This window comes from Dermacentor silvarum, chromosome 11, assembly GCF_013339745.2.
Source record: "Dermacentor silvarum isolate Dsil-2018 chromosome 11, BIME_Dsil_1.4, whole genome shotgun sequence".
NCBI lineage: Eukaryota > Metazoa > Arthropoda > Arachnida > Ixodida > Ixodidae > Dermacentor > Dermacentor silvarum.
Window position 1 is genome coordinate 64,398,816 of NC_051164.1, and position 21,158 is coordinate 64,419,973.

General features: G+C 46.0%; 1 protein-coding gene and 1 non-coding gene across 2 annotated transcripts in view; one reads left to right on the plus strand and one right to left on the minus strand.

The window, feature by feature from the left end:
* The first annotated feature begins 219 nt into the window (after positions 1-219).
* Trnat-cgu (transfer RNA threonine (anticodon CGU)) lies at positions 220-291 on the plus strand. The gene has a single exon. It is a non-coding gene; the product is annotated as a tRNA-Thr (tRNA).
* Positions 292-4,338: 4,047 nt separating this feature from the next.
* Positions 4,339-21,158, minus strand: part of LOC119433527 (thimet oligopeptidase-like) — a 35,002-nt gene continuing 18,182 nt past the window's right edge. Inside the window, 6 exon segments of the mRNA XM_037700770.2 lie at positions 4,339-4,740; positions 7,032-7,148; positions 10,590-10,721; positions 13,542-13,773; positions 14,677-14,750; positions 18,923-19,030. Coding sequence (XP_037556698.1) covers positions 4,651-4,740; positions 7,032-7,148; positions 10,590-10,721; positions 13,542-13,773; positions 14,677-14,750; positions 18,923-19,030 — 753 coding nt within the window. The 3' untranslated portion in view covers positions 4,339-4,650.

Below are 21,158 nucleotides of genomic sequence, written 5' to 3' on the forward strand. Positions count from 1 at the left end.
AAGTGTGGAAAGGCGGTCAGGTGGCAGAGATACATAACCACACACACACACACACACACGCATATATATATATATATATATATATATATATATATATATATATATGCCACTCACAAGCCTATCCGCCCCTAGGCTTGTGAGTGGTGGCGCTGGCTAACACTCCCAGAGTTAGTTCTAGTTGTAAAACATAAATACCCAGAAAGCGGATGGGAAAACGGTTCCGCGGTAGCTCAATGGTGAGAGCATCGCACGCGTAATGCGAAGACGTGGGTTCGTTCCCCACCTGCGGACAGTTGTTTTTTCATCCGTTTTCATTTCCATTAATTTATCATTTCTTTAATTCAATTAGTGTGTGCAAGTAATTTCCCCTATGTTGTTCTTGGTGTCAATGTTTGCTGGCTTCTTATGATATGATATATATATATATATATATATATATATATATATATATATATATATATATATAGGAGGCGTTGGTGTGTGTGTTGCAAATGACGTCATAGGTCTGGTCTGCTCCGGACCACCGGCAGTTGCACTTCGTTCCTCGAAGAGACAGGACGCGTGTCGAGTGAGCCCCTGAACAACCCTTTGTAATGTGGCGAAAACGGTTTAAACAACTGATCCGGGACCCCAAAGGTGTACGACGTAATGTTAACGCATTTATCGCTAAGTCGCCACTGATTCCTTTTTTATTTTTTCGTCCATTCTTTTTTCTGCCCAAGCTTTATAAAGTTAATTAAAATGAGACCCTGAGGATTTACGTGCGGAGCCCACGATTCAATTATGAGACGCACGCATATATATAGCGGGGCCCGCCAGACTACTTTCGACCACCTGGGATTCTTCAACGTGTACCCAATGTACGGTACACGAGCGCTTTTTCTTTCTTTTTTTCTTCATTTCGCTTCCATCAAAATGCGGTATCAGCGGTCAGGATCTTACCCTCGACCTCGTGCTCAACCCACGGCGCCAGCGCGGCTGGTCATGCTAACATGGTGGCGGTCCGGCTTTAATTTTGGGATGTTATAACCACTCCAGAAGTGTGTTTTTTTTTTTGTTGCGATAGCAATTATATGGACACTCCAAGCGCATTTCTGCCGTCGCCGCCGCCGTGGACGTCGCTGTGAGGTTCCGTATAAAGTCCAAACACGGTAACATCGTCGCCGCGCGCCGAATATGCGAGTGAAAGCTTGCGAGTGTCAGCCGACGATCGCGGCTAAATCTCGCGCGCGCGAGGGAGAAAGGCGGGGCACGGGGAAGGGGGAGGCGAGGGAGGAGGGGTGGGGTGCGTTCTACACCGGCGGCGGCTATCTACGGCGCGGCAGCGCGGGCACCGTATCTTGAAAGCGATCTGCGACGTGGAAAAAGTGCGCGCCCGCGTGGGCCTCATCTTCAAAGCGATCTGCCATGTGGACAAATTGCAAACAGTGGCGGTAGTTTCGTATGTGCTGAGCTTTCGATCTTTAGATCGCGTTTAGATAACACACACTTGCTAGATTTATACAAACATGTTGGTCCATCTGGTAAGCCTTCGATGGACCAACGATAGTACGCCTCCCAAATGATGCTGGATTGTCATGTATACATGCAAAATGCGTCGCATCACAACGATCCCCGCAGTGTGTGGGATCGGCATAACTTTTCTTGCGCCTTTTACGCGTGTGGTTCATCTCGTGCGTGACGATTATATTCTTTATAAGTGGGCTCGCTCGTATGCCTCTAGAAATGGGAGTTAACAGTGTACATGGCCAACAGAATTCGGATTCAACCTAATTTGCAGGTTCTTCCCTTACACTGCAGCTGCCAAGGAACTTGGCCAAGTGTTGTATTTCTGCTGTATTTGCTCAATACGGTTGCGGCGGTACTCGTTGGGGTGTGCTATATACGCATGACCGGAGGAAATTCTGGTCTTTTAATTGCAATACATGCTTCCTTCTTACTTTTTCCAATATTATAGCCAAGTAATATATCATTTAAATTGCCAAGTAATCGTTAAGGTGTTTGCATGCTTGCGGAGACATTGTTATTAAGTCGACAGTCTGATGAAATCTCATCTGGTCGGATGAGATTTCATCCAACCAGATGAGATTTCGGATAAGTCCCGCTTTATTTGTTATCATTATATATCAGACGCTTTATTTATCAGACACTCGAGCGATCTTATCGTAGCATTGGAGGAGCGCTACTCGAGCCGATTCAAAAGATTACGTTGTTATTAGATGTAACAATCTCAAAATCAACCTGAAAGGAGGAAGTTGTGCAGAGCTGCCAACAACCTGGCAGGATAAACCCACTCTGCCTCGTTGCCGACGACGGTTGCTTGCAAGCAGACGAGAAAAAAGAGAGAGAGAGAGAGAGAGAGACTCCGTCTGCTCGATACGAGGCACAAATTGTTGGCACCAAATGGCGCGTTAATTTTCGCCTTGTCTTCCTTTTGACAGTCAAATCTCGCCAGTCAAGCCACCGGCGCCACTGCTACACTGCTCAAGTGTCCGGGCAAGATGCCCATGAAACGACGCCGCAGGCTCACTTCAGCCTTTGCCCAGAAACAAAAGACCTTCGCCGCGTTTCTACTATCCGTGCGAGCAGACGTCGTCCATCGTGACGACACAGCTTGCGAAATTTCGCTTCACAGTCCGGCAGCAAATCAGCCCACTTTCAAAAACTACACAGATGTTCGCGCCATCTAAGCCTGAGAAAATGAAGTCGGACCTAGCATAAGCGCTGCATTATGTAGCGGTTATTAGTTTATCGTTTACTCCACAGGTGGCGCGACAGTTGGCTAATTCTATAATTTATGGCGAGGACGGGTTATTTTTGTTGCAAAACAGCGGGCTTATCGTGCGTTTCGCAACGTGGCGGCTCCAGACGGGCGCGTCTGGCCTGCCCAGCCTTGACCACGAATACGCGGTAATGGCTGCCCTCGCGCACGGATCGAAAGTGGGTTACAAGCGGCACGAGCCGGCGCAAAGAAACAAATCAATAAACCACGTGACGGGTTTGGTAGGCTACAGAGTGCCAATTGCGCAGAAGAAACGCGGCCCGCGGATCACACGCCGCAATTTGGCGGGCACGGCGCAAATATGGGAAGCAATTCAACAACTGCGCAGTTAATGGGGTCATGGTTCGTGCGCGCCATTTTCACGTATGCATTCAGTCATGAAAGACAAGAATTGCCCTTCGACTCTAGCACCGAGGCACAAGGTGGATGAAACGGCGTCAATAATTCGACGCGATCGCTGCAACCCAATGTTTTATGTACGCCATACCACGGCGCGCTCGGCGAATCGGTCATAGCAAATGGAGTGGGGGCGCAAAGAGCAGTGGCAGACGAACTTGAACACAAATGCATTTCTCGTCGCGCATTGAATTCCTTTTAAGTGGATGCGTTTTTCAAGCTCGCCAGCTCATATGTAATTAGTAAACAGCAATGGTGCCTAATGCGATTGGTTAAAATTAATCACCGTAATTTTTTAATTAACCAATTTGATTCCTCGTACGTGTAATGTCCGCCTCTTCGAGTAGTCCAGCTTAGAGAGTAGAATTAAGCAATCTGCAGCAGGCGATTTCCAAAAAGATTCTGTTCAATGAAGGAGAAAAAAAAAAAATCTTTACTGTGCTCATATATTGTCACTGCGACACATCGAACAGATAAAACATTCTTACTTGCTGCATGACCACTGGTAAGGTACAATTCTCACAGACAAGTAAAATAACTTCGAGAAGACTCGAAGACTGTGTTATCTCTAACTGGAGTTGCTTGACTCTGAAGCTGATTCTATGTAAGAAGACCTACCAGCTTGACTGAGCACTCTATATTTGAACGTACCGTGACTCAAACTAAATACAGTTAAACCTAGATATAACGAAGTTGGTTAAATCGGCATATAACTTTGTTATATTAAAATTCGACCTTTCATGCTAATTTCATCATATTGAAATCGTGTATAAACACACCTTTTTCTATTGAGGTTAAAACTACACAGTGCTTATGGATAAGAAGTTGTACAAAAGTTAAATACTTCATTATATCGAGAATTTAGTTATAGTATCAAGGTTTAACTGTACAAGTGACAGTAGCCAATTTTTCACAGTAAGCAAGCCCTGATGACAAGCTTTACCAAGTGCATTATGTAACTTTATGTCAAGCCTCCACTGTAACGTAATTATTTGACGAATTATTCGCTTCGATTCCTCATCCAAGTAATGTCCGCCTCTTCAAGTAATCCAGCTGTGAGTGTAGGATCTAAAAGGTTCAAATAAGGTTCTCACGAGATTCAGCAATTCTTTTTAAAATACTTGTGCAGTGTATGTTGCACAAGCAGCACACAACACATATAACGAAATGTGTAAAGCCCTTTATTTGAACAGACGTATAAGTAAAAAGAAACGCATCCCTTGACCTTGACGCCAAGTCACCACTCAGTCACGCACACGTGTTGCTCGTCAAGGACATGACGCATCATGGCACATAAGAAGAAGCAAAGCACCTCAGCTTCCTCCTCTTGAAGCAATACAGTGACATCAGGAGCTGTTGATGAGGTCGAAGGTTCAGTCTGCACTTATATGCAGTTATAGAAAAAAAAAAAAAGAAAGGACAGCGCAAGATGCAACTTTTCGACCAGGCCCAGATGCTAACTAGATGCGACATCAGCTTGGAGGTGCCAGACCCTTGCTCACAAGGAATGCATCCATTCTCGGCTCCCGGCCCAGGAAATTCCTCAGGAGCTCTTCAGCATCCTGCATGCGAAAAGAAACACTAGTCAAGGGTTGGCCAAGTCTAATGAAGTATATATAAGCCAGACACTCGCATTGTCTGGTCATGTCCCATTCTCTGTTAGCAGTTTTCAAACAATTACATAGTTGCTGTATTTACTGAAATTTAATAAGCCCTCAATTCTAATGCGTACCATATTTTCCATGGTCAGAAATAAACAATTCAGTACCGGCAATGAAAATGTGCAGCAAGAAAAATTCAGAATAGTACCAACTCTGGATTGTTCTCTCACCAGATTTTCATCGTAAGAAATCGAAATGGTAACTTGTTCTTTACTTATAAAAAAAAGTTACAGACGGTTGGCCAGCGCCAACTACGGAATATCGTGTGAAAGCTGCGTAGCCGTTGCCAAAAGCAGATGTTCCTCGGCTTTGGGAGGCAGTTTTGGTTTCATACTAGATTCTAACATGCACGTAATAATTTGTGAACTTTATTGAAAAAGGTGTGCACACTAAAACCTCCTTAATTTGAATTTCACGGAACTGAAAAAAATGTCTTCATTAACCGAATGTAGAGTTACCGAGGTTATCAAGAAAACAAACAAATGCTTGCTCATTCAACACACTTTTATTTACTGAATGAATCAGCAATTCTTATTTCTACTTTGCACAAAAACAGTGCGGAAGCTGCAATTCTCGTCATCTCGTGACTGATTAGCGCTCGCAGTGGTGAAGGCCTCGAGACTTCCTTCGCCGCGCTCCACGGGGCATGCTTCTTCATCTGAGATGCGCTTTTCACTACTGCGCTGCACATCCTGATTATTTTTTCGCCACTGAGCTTAGTCGCCAACAGATCGCCCGTTCATCGCTATGTAGCCAGTGTTCTTCATCCTCAACAGCTTTACACCGAGTTAAACGAAACTACTGTTCGCTGCAACCGCTGCAGACGAAACCGCAGCTGCTATTGACAAGATCATGAATGGCGACTCCACAGTTTTGAAGGCCCGCGGCGTTATGTGCGGTCATAAACACTTGAATAAAGGCTTTAAAGGCACAAATAGGCACAGAAGCCTTCCACTGTTGCTGTCATTCAAGTAAGATTTACACCGATGACTATGGCGATGTGTACTTCACCGCTTTGTTTCGGTTGGGCGGTAGCGCCATTTTTGCTCTTTTGTGTTAAACATTTGCGGTGCTCTGTGCTCACAGAGCTAAGAGTTGTCGTCCAAATTTACCAATGTGTGGCCAAATATGTCCGAATTAACTAGAGTTCGATAGCATTAAATAATGCATACGCCTGCCGGGACCAGAGGACGAGTCCGAATAATCCAATTTTTCCGAATCAAGGAGAGAGTTGTCGATAACAAAGTCGTTGCTACTGATCATAATTATGTTGGCGTGCTCCCTGCTGTTGCGGCGTCGCCGTGTTCAAAAGACAAGGAGAACGAGGTACTGCGTGTCGCCTTCGCATCCTTATATTCAGGGTCCGTTTTGTTCTACAGAATCGGATATGGCACACTGTCTCCAAAAACCTTTGCATCGGGACATCTCGTTTTAGACTCGTCATTGTAACAAAACAATCGCAAACCATGACATTAAAAACAAGCGCGAACGAGACCAAACCAACACAACCATAACAAGCGCGAGCGAGGGCTGACGCGAGCAGACAATAGTGCGATACAAGCGGCCCTGCTGAACCAGACATGAGTACGAATAGAGCTGTAGGGTGGTTCCGCATAACACCAGTTTCCCGCTCGTATGTCACTGAAGGGACCGCTCTCATTCGTCTCCTCCACTTGCGGCTCGCTTGCTGCCACGGCGAGCCGTGAAAAATCGGCCCGGGACCGATCCCTCCCCTGGCGCGTGTTTTTTCGCTAGTGTGGCTGGGGCATTACGGCATGACGCAGAAATGGCGACCTTGCCATTTAGAGAGAATAAAATTTCCGACACGTTTTGTTTTTGTTTTCCTCGCGCGCGGCACTGCTGAGTCTCTCGTAAGCTTTTCATCAATGTCGGGGTCAGAGAAATGCTGGTCGGAAGCGCCGCCGCATGATTTGGCACGCTGCTGAGAGCATTGTCACAGTGCGGTATGTTCGAATTAACCGTCGCAAATGCTTGCGCGTTCGAATTACCGGGCGTTTTTCGCCAATTGAAATACACATAAATTTTACAGGACCACAGCGTCAGTTCGAATAAACCGGACGTTCGAATTAAGCGTGTTCGAAATAATGAGATTCGACTGTATTCCAAACAAGCTAGTCCTTCCAATGACTAACGGCAGCTGCAGCTGCTACAATTGGCAGTTGGCCGCTCACCTTCGTCGAGCCAGGCTCAAGAATCTGCTTCCGATAGTCCATGCCGGTCTTGGGGTTCAGGATGCCCTCCTTCTTGAAGCGAGTGTCAAACAGGTCCATGCTGTACACTTGACTCCACTGTTGCGATGTTGAGCCAGCAGTTGACATCAATGAGCGTCGAATGGAGGGGAAAAGAACAAGGCAAACACAGACGATAAAGGAAATGTTGACGAAAGACGGCTGATATCAAGGTTGATAGATTGAGTGATTGATTAATTAATTCATTCATCCATCCATTCATTCATTGGGTTTAAAGAGACACCAAAGAGAAGCACTATACAAGTCTAGACTTTCAAAGTATTCCTTGAAAACTCTCTATTTTTGTTAACTTTGCGATAATTGGTTCATTTCAGGAAAGAGTAAAAGGTCAAAGTTCAATTATTATTATTTTTTAAATTAAACACCGAAACCCAAGCACATTTCGAAGTATTTTTCTGTATTCGGGCCTCGTTGGCTCAGTACAAGTTCACGAAACTTACCAAGTCCAATCTTTACCTCCTTTAGAATAAATGTAGTCCACTTTTACTCATAAACAATTAACTAGGCCGTAGCAGACGTCAAATTCTATGACGCTACGGCGAGCTGTTGTGGGAACCTCAAGGTGGTGATGCCCCCAGTCTCTAATTTTTACGGCTTCTCTGGCTTACCAAGCATGGTAAGAGTGACTTATTTGGTACTGCTGAAGAGTAATTTACTAATAGCTCCCAGAAAACATTTGTTGAAGGGACCCCGTCGCAAATTTTAATTACTATAAACTGGAAGTTTTAACCGAAATAATTTTTCATAACTGTTTATTATTGGAGGCGATAGGAGATACTGAATGCCCGGTTACCACACTGCCAGGAGGGAAGGCAACTGCCAACAGAGCACTCTCTCCCTCTGCCTCGAGTAGCATTCGCAAGCGACGTTCCTTCCCCGCCTTCTCCCGCACCGGAGCTGAGGGACCACGTAAGGTTCACGTGACGTGCCCCGCCTCCTTTTTCTTTTTATATTCTCTTCCTTTTTTTGCTGTGCAGCACATTTCCGGTGGCAGTGTAGTGCGTCCCGCATTGGACTATTTATCGAACATGAGTCATGGTGAAAGGCATTGCTAGGACTACGCTTCATGTTACGGCAATTGTGAGTGTTATTTTGGCTCTCTCGTTGGCAGCGGCGCGGGCGCTATTTGAGAGGGAGTAAATGCTGCGTTTGCTTTGAAAATTCAACTGTTTCCGTGGCGCGCAGCGCTGTAATAGTTTTCAGGCACGATTGTCAGCGCATGAAGTGTGCACTACACTTGTCTGTTTAAAATGGCCAGACCTGGAGGGGGCCCTTAAATCACCAGGCCGACACAGGGCTTGAGGGACGCTGTAGTGGAGGTGCTCCAGGTTAGTTTTGACAACCAGGAGTTTTTTTTTTACCGTGCACCTAAATCTAAGAACACTTTGCAATTTGCCCTCATCTGAATTTTTGCTGCGGGTTTTACTGCAAACAGCTTTTATGAGATAACTGCGCAAGTATTTGCACTTGTTCATCATTTCGTCCCTATCAAGATGCGCATGCCGGGCTGGGAATCAAAACTGTGACCTTGGGCTAAGCAGCAGAACATAAGCAGACATCCAAACATGGATATGTTGTAACTGATATCTCATTTAAAAAATTTAATTACTGTATTTATTTGAATCTAGGCCGATAGTTTTTTTTCAAATAATCATATACCAAACTCTAGGGCAGCTTAGATTCGAGGGTTTTACCGCAAACAGCTTTTATGAGATAACTGCGCAAGTATTTGCATTTGTTCACAACTAGCGCCACCTAGAAAAGTCAGTATCGCAGCCACTACTAGCCGCGCCAGTAGTCAACTCAAAGACACGAGCGACGTCGCCATTGTGAACTGCGTCGTATCGGCGTGCAGCGTGGCATTATCGTAACGGCACCAAACAGGCGATGCCACTACAGTGCCGCTTTCAAACGAAAAGTTGTGCCGGCCGCAGAGGCATCGTCAAACGTTCAAGCTGGGCGGGACTTGGTCATCAATGAGAAAAACGTCCGTCGTCAGAGGCGGCAACGGGAGATGATTTTTGCGCGCTCCGCCACGAGAATGGCATTTACCGGACCACAGAAAGATGGTGCACTGTTTGAAGATGACAGTGATGAGGAAGAAAGCGACGAGGCTAGCAGCGATGACGACGTAAAATGAGATCAGCATGCTCGTATTCGACAAATGCTGTTTTCATCTTGTGAACGCTGTCCTCGCTTTTTTGTTTGGCCTACATTCGAAGTTAGTTTTCTTCTTTTTTTTTTTCTGCCTTTGGACTTTCAGGAATCGGCTTAGAATCGGAGCCGGCCAAGATTCCGAGTAAATATGGTACTCTTTTCCACTCCTCGTTGCAGGATGGAAGACTTAAGGGGACAGGGTAAGCCCTAAACTCCCCCATGTATTTTTGGGCATATTGCGGTGACTTTTTTCAGCAACTAATAGACATATCGTCCAGAGGTTGATGTCATTTTGTTCAGTACTTTGTCTTCTATCTACTGAACCAAAAAAAGGTTTATTATACAAAAAAAAAGCCAATTTAAAGGATTTTTTTTTTCTTCCCAGACATGCTTTTAGACCAATTTTTGTCAATTTTCTTATTTCACAAAAACTATTCATTGTACAGCCTTAATTTTGGTTCCGTATATTGCCGCATGACCATTCAGTATGCACACAAAAAATCAGCACGGTAGCTACTGGCATATTGAAAACAATGGTACCGACATAACGAAAACTCTTGTTTTGAGAAAACCGAGTTTAAAGTAAACAAAACAAAACGTGTGAAAAGCAGGAAACAGCGTCTCAGGCTTCTCTTGGCTAACAACTTCAATACTGTTGTCAGACAGCTTTTTCTTTCAGCTAAAATTAGAAAAACTAGGTTTTTTTTGCAGAATAACGCTGAAACAAAGCTACAAAAACACAGCGAGCAAAAAAAGGGCGTCGCTGGTCGCTTTGCTTTCAGAACGCATTTCTGGGTTGATATAATTGCACAAAATGAAGTGTGATACTCAAAAAGATGCAGAAAAGAATGTGCTTTCATATTAGAAAAAAATTAAAAATCACTTTTTTTCATGATATTCGCGTACACTGTCCCCTTAAAAGAACTCTGTCTGTGAATGTAAAAATCTATTGATATTGTGGGATCGATACCCAGTACCTCCACCAAAATGTCACGGGAAACGGTATAACTGAAAATATATTTACAAAATATCTACAGCGGGCTGTAGCACTGCCAAGATGGCCGACAGACAATCTCTTCAAACGTCGTCGTCTTCACCCAAATGGTCAACGTCATCTTTGTCCCATTGCGCGCAGTCTCGTAACAATATTAAATGACGGCTCACTATGCTAAAGTATGAAGACGTGACCCTGAAAGTGTCCCGAGAACAGCCGACTTATGATGAATGATGTACTTGATGAGATTTGCAACAGACATTTAAAAACGTAGTTGATGCGGCCTCGGCAATCGTTGCTGTAAAATGAAATGGCCCACTCGTACGCACCAAGTAACCGTAGTAGCGCGAGTCATAGCCGCCCATCAAGTGACTGAAGTTGGCGGCAAAGTTGGTCCCATCCTGCGGCTTGTAGCCGAGCAGCTTGTCCTGGATTTCTGCAAACAGCTTGGCCGTCTCTGCCTGGGACAGAAAAAAAACTCACAGTCAGACTCAGTCAGTTCAGGGTACATTCACTATTAAGCAAGCTGGAGGGGCTGTCAGCACTAAAGAACTTTCTTATGGCAAGGAAATTTTGCACACCATGTACAGAACAGGAAATTTTGATGTGTTCGCATAAATTTTTTGCTTATTGTGGATAGTCAAGGGTGACCGTGAATATTGTCAACGCCCACCGTTTACATTTGTGCTGCGCATATTATGAGGAAATTCGACCTGTCTTGGGGCCTACGCCGGTTTTCAAATTCAAATACTAGATGCAAAACGTAGAAATGCTCTCCTCAGACAACCTCTGAACTAATTTGAATGAAATCTGTTCCATTTATAAGAAAGCCGAATTCACCCGACTGCAGGAAGCAGATTGTTGATTAGGTGCCTCGTAGTTTTTCAAATATTGCCGAAGATCGGCAGGTTGCAAAAAGTTGGAGCACAGAGTTTAGAAATCCACAATTCTTGCACCATGAACAGATATCACTGCTTCGTAAACTGCATCACATCTTTGAAGCATACAGATGTGATAGCATAAGAATTTGCAACTTACACAAAAATTGTCACAATGTTTACAAGGGTTCTGCAAGATTCCTACTCCCAAATTAGTGGTACATTTACAGTAGCCGACGGATTTTTCAGACTCCAAAAATGCGGACTTGATGGATATTCCGGGCTTCATAAATGCACCGTCACGGTTCCCATTGAACTAATGCATTTTTCCGACAAATTTTTCCGACAAATTTAGGCCCCAAAGTTTGATTTTTCAGACTAAATCGCTTGTTCCGAGCCTCGCGACCCGATCGTGGAGGCCACCATGTTGGATTTCCCGCTGGCTTGGCTTACAGTGGCCCGCTCTACAGCCTTCAAGATTGGGAGGCGCACGCTATCAATACAGAGTGCACGCCATCCTCCCCTCTCGAAGGCCAAACCCGCTCTTCCGTATATCGCCAACGCGGTGAGGCTCTTGTCGACTGTATACGGAGACGAAGTCACTCTTGCGCATCTCCAAGCAAATCTGATTGCCTCCAAGCGTAGTATGAGGCAGGGCATTATTAGAGATTTTTTTATGCCCTTCTAAGCCCAATAAATTTCATTTTTTGCGGTGAATGAGTTTTTCGGACTGTTCGATTTTTTTTTTACTATACTTCGGTCCCTGCGAGGTCTGGAAAATCGGTTGGTGACTGCATTAAAAGGTAGCATATTATACATTAATTTTGCCCATTTTAGATGTTTCAGTAGCAGTACGGAATGGAATTTATGGAATTGCGAGTTGTGAATTGTAATTTATGAATTGTTTCAGTAGCAGTACGGAATGGAACGTAGTTTATGGAATTGTGACATCACTTCTTTATTTCCGGACTATCAAGCTGTAATCTTGATGCTCTAGTTCCTTTCTTTTTTTTTTTCAACTTGGAGAACTTGGAGATCTTTTTTTCAACTTGGCAGGAGCAAGCTGCACAATTCGTGTGTTCCAAAACCAACATTTCAAGATCTGCCTGATTATCTCGAGTTTCTTTCGTTGCTGCATCCTAGCTGCTGCCTGGTGGTGATAAGGACATGATTTGTGCAAGATAAGGGAATCTGTTTACTTTTATTTGCAGTGGTGAAGCTATAACGTGCAATCTGATGGGTGCAAAGAAATAAAAGTTTTGAATTGATCATGACGGAAGGCATGGAACAGAGAGATAAGACTACCTATGGAAGCGAAAACTGCCTATTCGCCGACTTGGCAAGACTGGGTCGCGTCCGATTGCTGGCTACTGACAAAGCTGCAAGGCGTTAGAAAACTACTGACAAGTTGCCTGACACAGCAGAATGCAAAAGCTTTTTTGGGGGGTGTGCGGGGGTTGAGTCAAGGTTGAGTGATGTAGGTTACCGTGGCAACAGGAGCACAACCGGCGCATCGATGCCTCCGTTCTGCCGGCCTGGCAACATCACGCGGAGGCTCGATTTTTCGTATCACCCACCGCGGCGCGAAAAGCGGTTCGCAAAATTCAAAATTTAGCACGTTGTAAGCTAATTAACTTGGGCCGGGACTTTTGAAAAAATCGTATCATCCTGAAATCATATCATCCTGGAGTGATCATATCACCGAGACTCTACTGTGTTTAGATAGGAGCTCCTGTAGTACAGCTTCCTTTTGTTAAGCTCTCTCCTCTGTTCCCATTCCTTGCTCATCAGTGACTGTCGCTGTAAGTGCATCAAAGTTGATTTCCTATTACAAATTTCAGCACCAATAATTTTTTTTCTCAATATACCCCCTCTATCCTCATCCAAGACGGATAGTATCTTCCAAGAAAAAAAGAAAAAACAAGCAAGTGAGCACCCAGCGACACATGTTAACTCATTTTTTCTTCTTCTTTCTGGGGTTTTACGTGCCAAAACCAGTTCTGATTATGAGGCACGCCGTAGTGGAGGGCTCCGGATTAATTTTGACCCCCTGGGGTTCTTTAACGTGCACTACAACGCAAGCACATGGGCGTTTTCGCATTTCGCCTCTATCGAAATGCGGCCGCCGTGGCCGGGATTCGATCTACTTACGAGCCAAAAAATATGCCAGTTTTTTTCAAGTCTTGGCAGCCGTCATTGATACATGTGGCGCCCAAGCGCACCCAAGCCACTGTGCACAAGCGTTTTCACATTCCACCTCCATCAGAATGCGGTTGCCACAGCTGGGCTGAAACCCGCAACCTAGAGCTCAGCAGCACCATGCAATAGTCACCGAGTTACCATGGAGGGTTAAGAAACAAGAGAAAGGAAGGAATTAAATTACGAAGGAGACCATGGCTGTACCTGTGGCTTGACATGCAGCTCCAAGTCGAACATGGCCAGAGTGATCTGGCGCAGGTTGAACTGGCCCACGTTGGCGAGCCGCGAGGCAATCAGCGGGTCGGCCAAATGCTTGGGAAGTGGCTCGCCAGAAGCGTGGTGCTTAGACATGCGGTTCAGGCCCTCCAAGTCCCAGCACCAGTTCTCCAGCATCTGGGATGGGCACTCCAGGAAGTCCCGCTCAACCGTCGTGCCTCTGCAAAGAAGCCGCAGCGCAGTTCTTTTGTGCTCCGAAGAAACGTAAAAGTTACCGGTCAATGACTGACCAGTAGAGTCAAGTAGCATTTACATTAGGCTAACGACTGGGCTGTCATTTGTGGAGATACTTGGTTTTCTTGCATCCCCTGACATCTGTCTCTCCTCTCGGCATGACTATCGCATTTCCTACTGTTCGGCTTTTCTGCTTAACACACACACTCACGGGAGTCGGTGTCAAATTTGCGCAGCTGCAACAAGTGACTAGCACATGAACTCTAAAAGCCAGCTGGAGGCTGTCAAATTCTGGCATACTATTGAATCTGCCATGTTGTTATCTCTGACTGATGCTCACAGGATGGCTACATCCTGGTTGGCTCAAAATGCAAACGTGTTGTAATAACTCAACTTATGGCGGAATTCGAAAGTGGCCAAAATAATAGCACACATACTTTCCTCGCCTTAGCAAATTAAAATTCAGGAAAAAAAATAACAATAACTACATTGGCGCATGTGTCAGTGCTTAGAGTTTTACACATAGCAAAGAACAGTTTTATCTTCTCCCTCCCTAGCACAAGAGTACATGGATCTCATTTGCATTATGCTCGCATAAAATATGGTAACAGGGAGTCAAATGCATGATCCAGCAGTAAATGCCCCAGCCAATGGGTCCCCATGGCCAACTGAAACAGCACTTTTAGTTGTTATGACTGCAATACCTGGCTTTTCATGCACACTCCCTAATCAGGTAAAGGAAGAAAAAAAAATAGAAGTAGAAAAGAGACCGGGAGGCATAGCCTAGAGGTTCCTAGAACAAAGTGTAAGCAAATCAAGCAGACAGTGATGGCTGGGAGTTGTGACCAGCACTGCCACGGGGTCACAAGAATCAAGATGCCGCACTCACTCGAACATGACTAGCTCGGCCTTGCTGCAAATGTGGTGCATGGTATGGCCAAACTCGTGGAAGAAGGTTTCCACCTGGGTGAGAGGGAGATTTAGTTAGAAAGCGCAGAGATCATTAGTGGTCGTCTCTAGTCCTGGAATTGCACTGCACACAGTGTAAGCTCAGCACAGCAGCATCTGGAGTCGCCAATGTGGCTATCAGCATTGAGGGTTTCATAAACCAATGTGTAACTGTGTTTCTAGGATAAAGGTTGGATAAGCAGGGCCAATGTGCCTGAGAGAGGGTGGGCGACATTTCAATACTAACCCTTTAAAAATAACACGCCAAAGATGACAAGCCTGCCTTTGACAAAAATAGGTTGTGGGGATTGAGGTATGCGCCGGCTGCACTGCGTGGGCTTTACCTGTTCTGCCGTCCTTATGCCTCTCCCCGTTCCACTCGCAACCGGTTTCAGCAGTGGCGCTCCACTCGCGGTTGCTTTGTGGTGGGGGCACTTGTGTCATGGCAATAGCCACCGTCGGCTACTCACCACCGAGGTCTCCTCTCCGGGACCAGCACGGGGTACGTCGATGCCTTCCTCTCATCCACCGATACCTTTGTGACTAGGACTTGAGCTCACACACAGTGCCTTTGCCCGTTCAGTGAACACGTACTTTGTGCCGATCCTTTCCGGATGCTAAGCCGAAGAGCGGTGCCCAGTGCTCGCGCGAGGTCGTACCACGCCGAGCCGCACTTGCTGAACGAGATTACCCGATCTCTCGTGAGTTGGCCTATTGGTTATTGCGAGAGCAAGTAGCATAGCCGCATCGACTTTTGCTAGCGGAGTGACCCAGCTTGAGCCTGTGCTCTCGCGGCGATGTGCTATAGGCACCCCTGTCTGTATTTTTGCCCTTGCCACGGGGCACCTTTGATTCCCGCGCCGCCCCAGGACCGGGCATTTGTACAGTGTTGGGTGCTGCCGGAGACAATAAACGATTTCCGTCAACTCAGGGCAATACTGTGTTCTTGCGTGCATTGCTCGGTAGCCCCTTGCAGCCTGAGTGCGTGTGCAGCGGTGTTGGAGGTGACCGCTGACGCTGCCCTGTGACTCGCTAAGCTCGAACACGCGGTGCTCGTTACTGCTGTGATACCCAAAGGCCCCCACAAGGTCCACTTATCAAAATGTTGGCCAGCCTGTGAGAGGCACTTCACTCGTGTTATCAACTTTTATCCTACAGTATGCTGCCATCTGTTGGCCCCATCTTGAATGTGTATGTAGAACATATCTGACATACAGGGTTTGTCCGTAAAGTTATCAGACTGAGTCTGGTAAAAAGAATTTATTGATTTGATTGGTACAGTTATTATTAAAATTCTTCAAAATAGTCTCCTTGGAAGTTGATACATTGCTGCCCATGAGATTCCCACGCTGCAAAGGTTCCCTGGAAGTCAGCTGCCATAACCTCTTTCAGAGACTCTGTGACAGCTCGTTGGATGGCGGGAACATCGTCGAAACGGTGACTTTTCAGGCTTCTCTTGAGCTTTGGAAACTGGAAAGTCTGCCGGCCTCACATCGGGGCTGTACAGTGGCTGTGGAAAGGTTGCAACCCCTATCCAGGCCAAGTAGGCGGTTGCGACGAAGACAGTGTGGGCTAGAATGTTGTCGTGGTAGACTTCCAGCGATTGGCAATCTTTGGTTGTTTCCGTTTCATGGCTCTGTGAAGGCGTTCAAGGACTTCTTTGTAGAACACAGCGTTGACGGTTTGTCCGGGAGGTGAAAATTCTTTTTGGACCACCCCACGCTTGAAGAAAAAAGACAATGAACATTGTCTTTAGCTCGGATTTCAACATTCTCGGTTTCTTGGGGTGCGGAGAGTTAGCGGTGTGCCATTCCGAATTTTGGCACTTGGTTTCGGCGTCATACTGGAACAGCCATGATTCGTCGCGGGTTATTACGCCGTCTAAACAGTGCCGTTCACTTTCTAACTGCCCCAACATCTCATGGGAAACGTCAACTCGTCGTCATTTTTGTTCATCACTCAACACTTCTGGCACCAATTTCGAACAAACCTTCTGCATGTTCAAATTTTCAGAAATAATTTTGGGAACCATTGTTTTGCGATTAATTTGATACTCAAACAATGGTCGCAGTCCAGGAGATTTCTTACTTTGGTCACATTTTTGTCCAAACCACTCGTTGAAGGGCGTCCAGATTGCTCCATGTCTTCAACCGTCTCCTGTCCATCTTGAACTCACTGAACCACCGGAAAACCTGGGCCCCTGAACCACTTTTTATCGAAGCGGAGAAAGACAATTGGAGTGAAAATAGGCTATTTCAGAAATACTTTGCCGCAAAAAGTACTTCAATGCGTTCAGCCAGAAGTCGAGTTATTGGCAATTAAAAATGGCCTCCACTGCGCTCCCCTTCCTCCTTCAATGCCTTGCACTGCGAAGGCTACGGCGGAGTGGGGCGCGGGGCCACAACGCTCCACCTCCGAAATGTCACTGTGGCACGCAGTTCAAATTTAATTTTGGATATTAACGTAGATGCCACGACTTCCGATTTTGGTGCCTACGATGCACTAAATGTAAGCCAAATGCAATTGTCCACAGCGAGTCAACGTAGACACCACGACTTATGATTTTGGTGCCTACGTAGCGCTAAACGTAAGCCAAGCGCGGTTCTCCACAGCGAGCAGCCAGTGGACTCGTGGTGGCACCCTGCGGCGGCCGCGGTGTAGCCGACCGCAGCGACCAATAGCAACCGCTCATTGGAGTGTGCTTTATTACGAAATAAAGCACACAGAAAAGAGCGAGGATCATGGGGTTTCTTGAAACTAGAGCGTTTGAGAGAAAGGTGACTTCATGCTCCGCTTGCGAGCTCCATGGACCACTTACGACAGCAGAACTTGGCTGAGATGTGCACAGCAGCGTACGCTACCAGCGGACTATGTTATTTCACCAAGCCCGAGGGGTGGTTCAGGGCCCCTTTAACCAAGGCAAACGTCTCTGAAGTGGTTTCGTCCAGGTGAAAGCAAAATTTAATCGCGTACCACTGCTCCAGCGAACGCTCCATTTTTAGCGTTTTCTGCAGTGACAAAAACTCAAAACAGTTTTTACGCCACTTCAGATCCTCACTGCGTCGGAGCTCGGACGCGACTGCCACCCGGTGCGTTACTTGGCTTAGAACCCCCGCCACGAATCCCGCCACCGGGGAGCACGCTGCTGGTGACTGCAGTGCCGCGCAGCAGGCAGTCTCCTTGCTTTACGGACAAACCCTGTACTTCACGGCAATCTTCTTGCATTGTTAAAAGGCCCCTTTTGAGGCCACCAATGCGATGCAAGCTCCGCCGAGGCATCGCATTGCATCGAGCTTGCATCGCATCGCTTCATGCCTATTTGGGTCTTTGAAGGCCCAAATAGGCACGAAGCATTCTGGCATTGCTTTCATTCCAGTACGATTTTCACTGATGACTATGGCAATGCGAACGCCGTCGCTGCGTTTCGGTGTACGCTAATGCCGTTTTGACTCGATTGGGTCGCACATTAGCGGCGCTCCGCCAGCCCAGCGCTATCAGCGCAGTTGGCGCAGTCCATTTGTGTTTCGGAGGGTGGCGCAGCAGAGAGCTATGGGCGCAGCCCATTCATGTTCTGAGGGGTGGAAGAGCAACGGGACAGAGGCGCGCGAGGCTGGCGAAGCGGAGAAGGATGGAAAACAGCGTGTGGCGGCGTGCAACGGCTCAAATTCCGTCTTTTCTTTTTATTTTCAAGGAGTTCGCATCCATTCACTTTTGGCACGGACACCCAATAGCCAGACTTCATCGTTATAACCGATTATGCAGCATGGGGGCATTGTAATAAGTGGCTTATTTCACCATAGAAAACATACAAAATGTGACGGTGCAGCAAGTTCTCAATGTTATAACCGATATATTGTTAAAACCGGTATCATTATAAGTGGGTTCGTCTGTAAAATCAACGATAACGTTCGAGTAAGTTCCAAATCATGCAGGCGCGTCTTGCACTGAGCAATAATTTTAAGCTGTTAGCGGGTGAAATGCAGTCCCCGGGAAAACATTAAATAAGTACACAGGTGAATATGTTGGCTCCATATGATTGAGCTTCAAAGATGTCTTTCAGGAACTCTGTAGTACTGCCAGAGCACACCAAAACTACTATACAAATAGGGCTTTAGTCTAGTTCTCGTCTTACTTGTGCCCTTTTTTTTTGGTGAGAGGTGCGAAAGTTGCCATGTCCAACTACCTACGTCAGTGTGTGTCAGCAGAGACGGCTTGTCCTCTGTGGGCTTCGGAAAGTTGCAGACGACGGCCACGACAGGTATCTGCCTGGAGCCATCCTGCTTGCGACAGCCTGCCTGCAAAGAACGTGCCCCACAAGTTAGGAAACCATGCAGAGACGCATCGTTACCAAGCCCACACAGTCGAACCTTGATGATGAACACAGATATAATTAATTATCAGCTATAACAAAGTAAACATAAACTGTTTCTCAGCAATATCGGAACATAACAAATATATGCTCGCAATGAATATTGAATATAACAATGGTATATTCAAGCCAGACGCAATTTCGCTTCACGAGGTTTGACTGTAACGGTAACACTGGCGAACGAGAAAGACCACTAGGACAAGAAATTGAGTGAAGAAGTGTTTTTCATTCTACCCTCACTGAAAGGTGCCGAGAATCAAACTGGCACCCCCAAGCACAGAAGCCGAATGCTGCAGCCACTGTACCATTGCAAGAGTAGAAAGTTAACTAATTAACATTACAAATTTCATGTTTACTTGTTAAGGCCTTCTATATACTGCCTCGGCCCATCATCAAGATTAATCATGAAAACCAAACCAGCTGCACAGGACTCTCAGCTCAAAAGTCATGTCCCAACACACAACATTCTATCTCCAGCATCACATCTCCCTTCTAGCACTATAAAAACATAAGTGGATGAACAGCAACTATCCCTAACCTTAAAAAAGTACTGGCGTACTTCTTCCTTTAAATGAATATCTCGGACCTTGAAACCCTGGAAAAGATATACTGGGCAGCCTCAGAGCATCATAATATTTAACAATAGTAGCTTTGCAACAAACGAGTTCCGGTTTGGCAGAAATATTGGCAGTATTGAAGTGTTTTTTTTTTTTTTTTCGCGTGGACTGAAAATTGAATAGCAAATCACCTTCCAATGCACGAGTCACATCCCGCCAAAATTAAAGAAGCGCTTGTCCTTGTTTGTCCCTTTCTTGTTTCTGTCTTTTATATTGCGCTGAGTTACTTGTTCAGTTAAAGAAAACAATGTGGAGCCCTTTCATGAGAATATAAGGTAGCAGTGCTGCCACCCCTAGGGAAATTTCCCTAGGTATAATATTCTGTTGAAAATTTATCTTTAAAGGGGCCCTGAATCACTTCTTATCGAAGTGGAGAAATACATTTGAAGTGAAAACAGGCTATTTTGGAATCACTTTGCCACAAAAAGTACTTCAATGTGTTCAGCAGAAGCGGAGTTATTGGCAATAAAGCACGGCCTCCATTGCGCTCCCCTTCCTCCTTCAATGCCTTGCACTGCAAAGGCTACGGTGGAGTGGGGCAGGGCCACAACGCTCCACCTCCGAAACGTCACCGTGGCGCGCAATTCAAACTTAATTTTGGACTTCCGATTTTGGTGCCTATGAAGCGCTAAACGCAAGCCAAACGTGATTGTCCTCAGCGAGCCGCAGTGCGCTTAGCCAGTGGACTCGTGGCGGCCGTGGTGTAGCCGACCACAGCGACCAATAGCAGCCAATAGCAGCCGTGTATTGGAGTCAGGTCGGTAGCCAGGAATTTTTTTCGGGGGGGCACTTGCTCAAGGTATTGACTATTTGATGAAAATACCTATTTTTCAGTAATTATTTTCGGGAACACACGGAAAGATGAAAATTTCAAGGAGGTTGGGGGAGGGGGGGGAGGGGGCAGGCCCCTAGGGCCTCGTCCCTGGTTACGGGCCTGATTGGAGTGTGCTTTATTACGAAATAAAGCACATACAAAAGAGCGAGGATTATGGGGTTTTTGAAATGAGAGCATTTGAGAAAAAGGTGACTTCGCGCACCGCTTGCGAGCTCCACGGGCCGCGTACGACAGCAGAACTTGGCTAAGATGTTCACAAAAACCGCGGACTATGTTATTTCACCAAGCCCGAGGGGTGGCTCAGGGCCCCTTTAAGTACGCTTATCGCCAAACTGAAACCCTGTGTTTTCACAAGAACAGAATGTTGGTACTGCATAACTTGAGGTATAGCGCAAATGGGCATGCAGGATGACAGAGAAGACACAGTCAAAAAAAAAAAAAGAAACAAGGAAAGACAAAGCAATTTGCCAAGATTTAGGGAAATCTAGGGAATTTTTCATCCAGTTTAGGGGGCAACTGGCTTCGGAAATTGGCAGCACTGTACGGTAGATTTATCAGACAGCATGGCCTCTCAGTCACTTTCATTGTCCCTTAAAGGCACA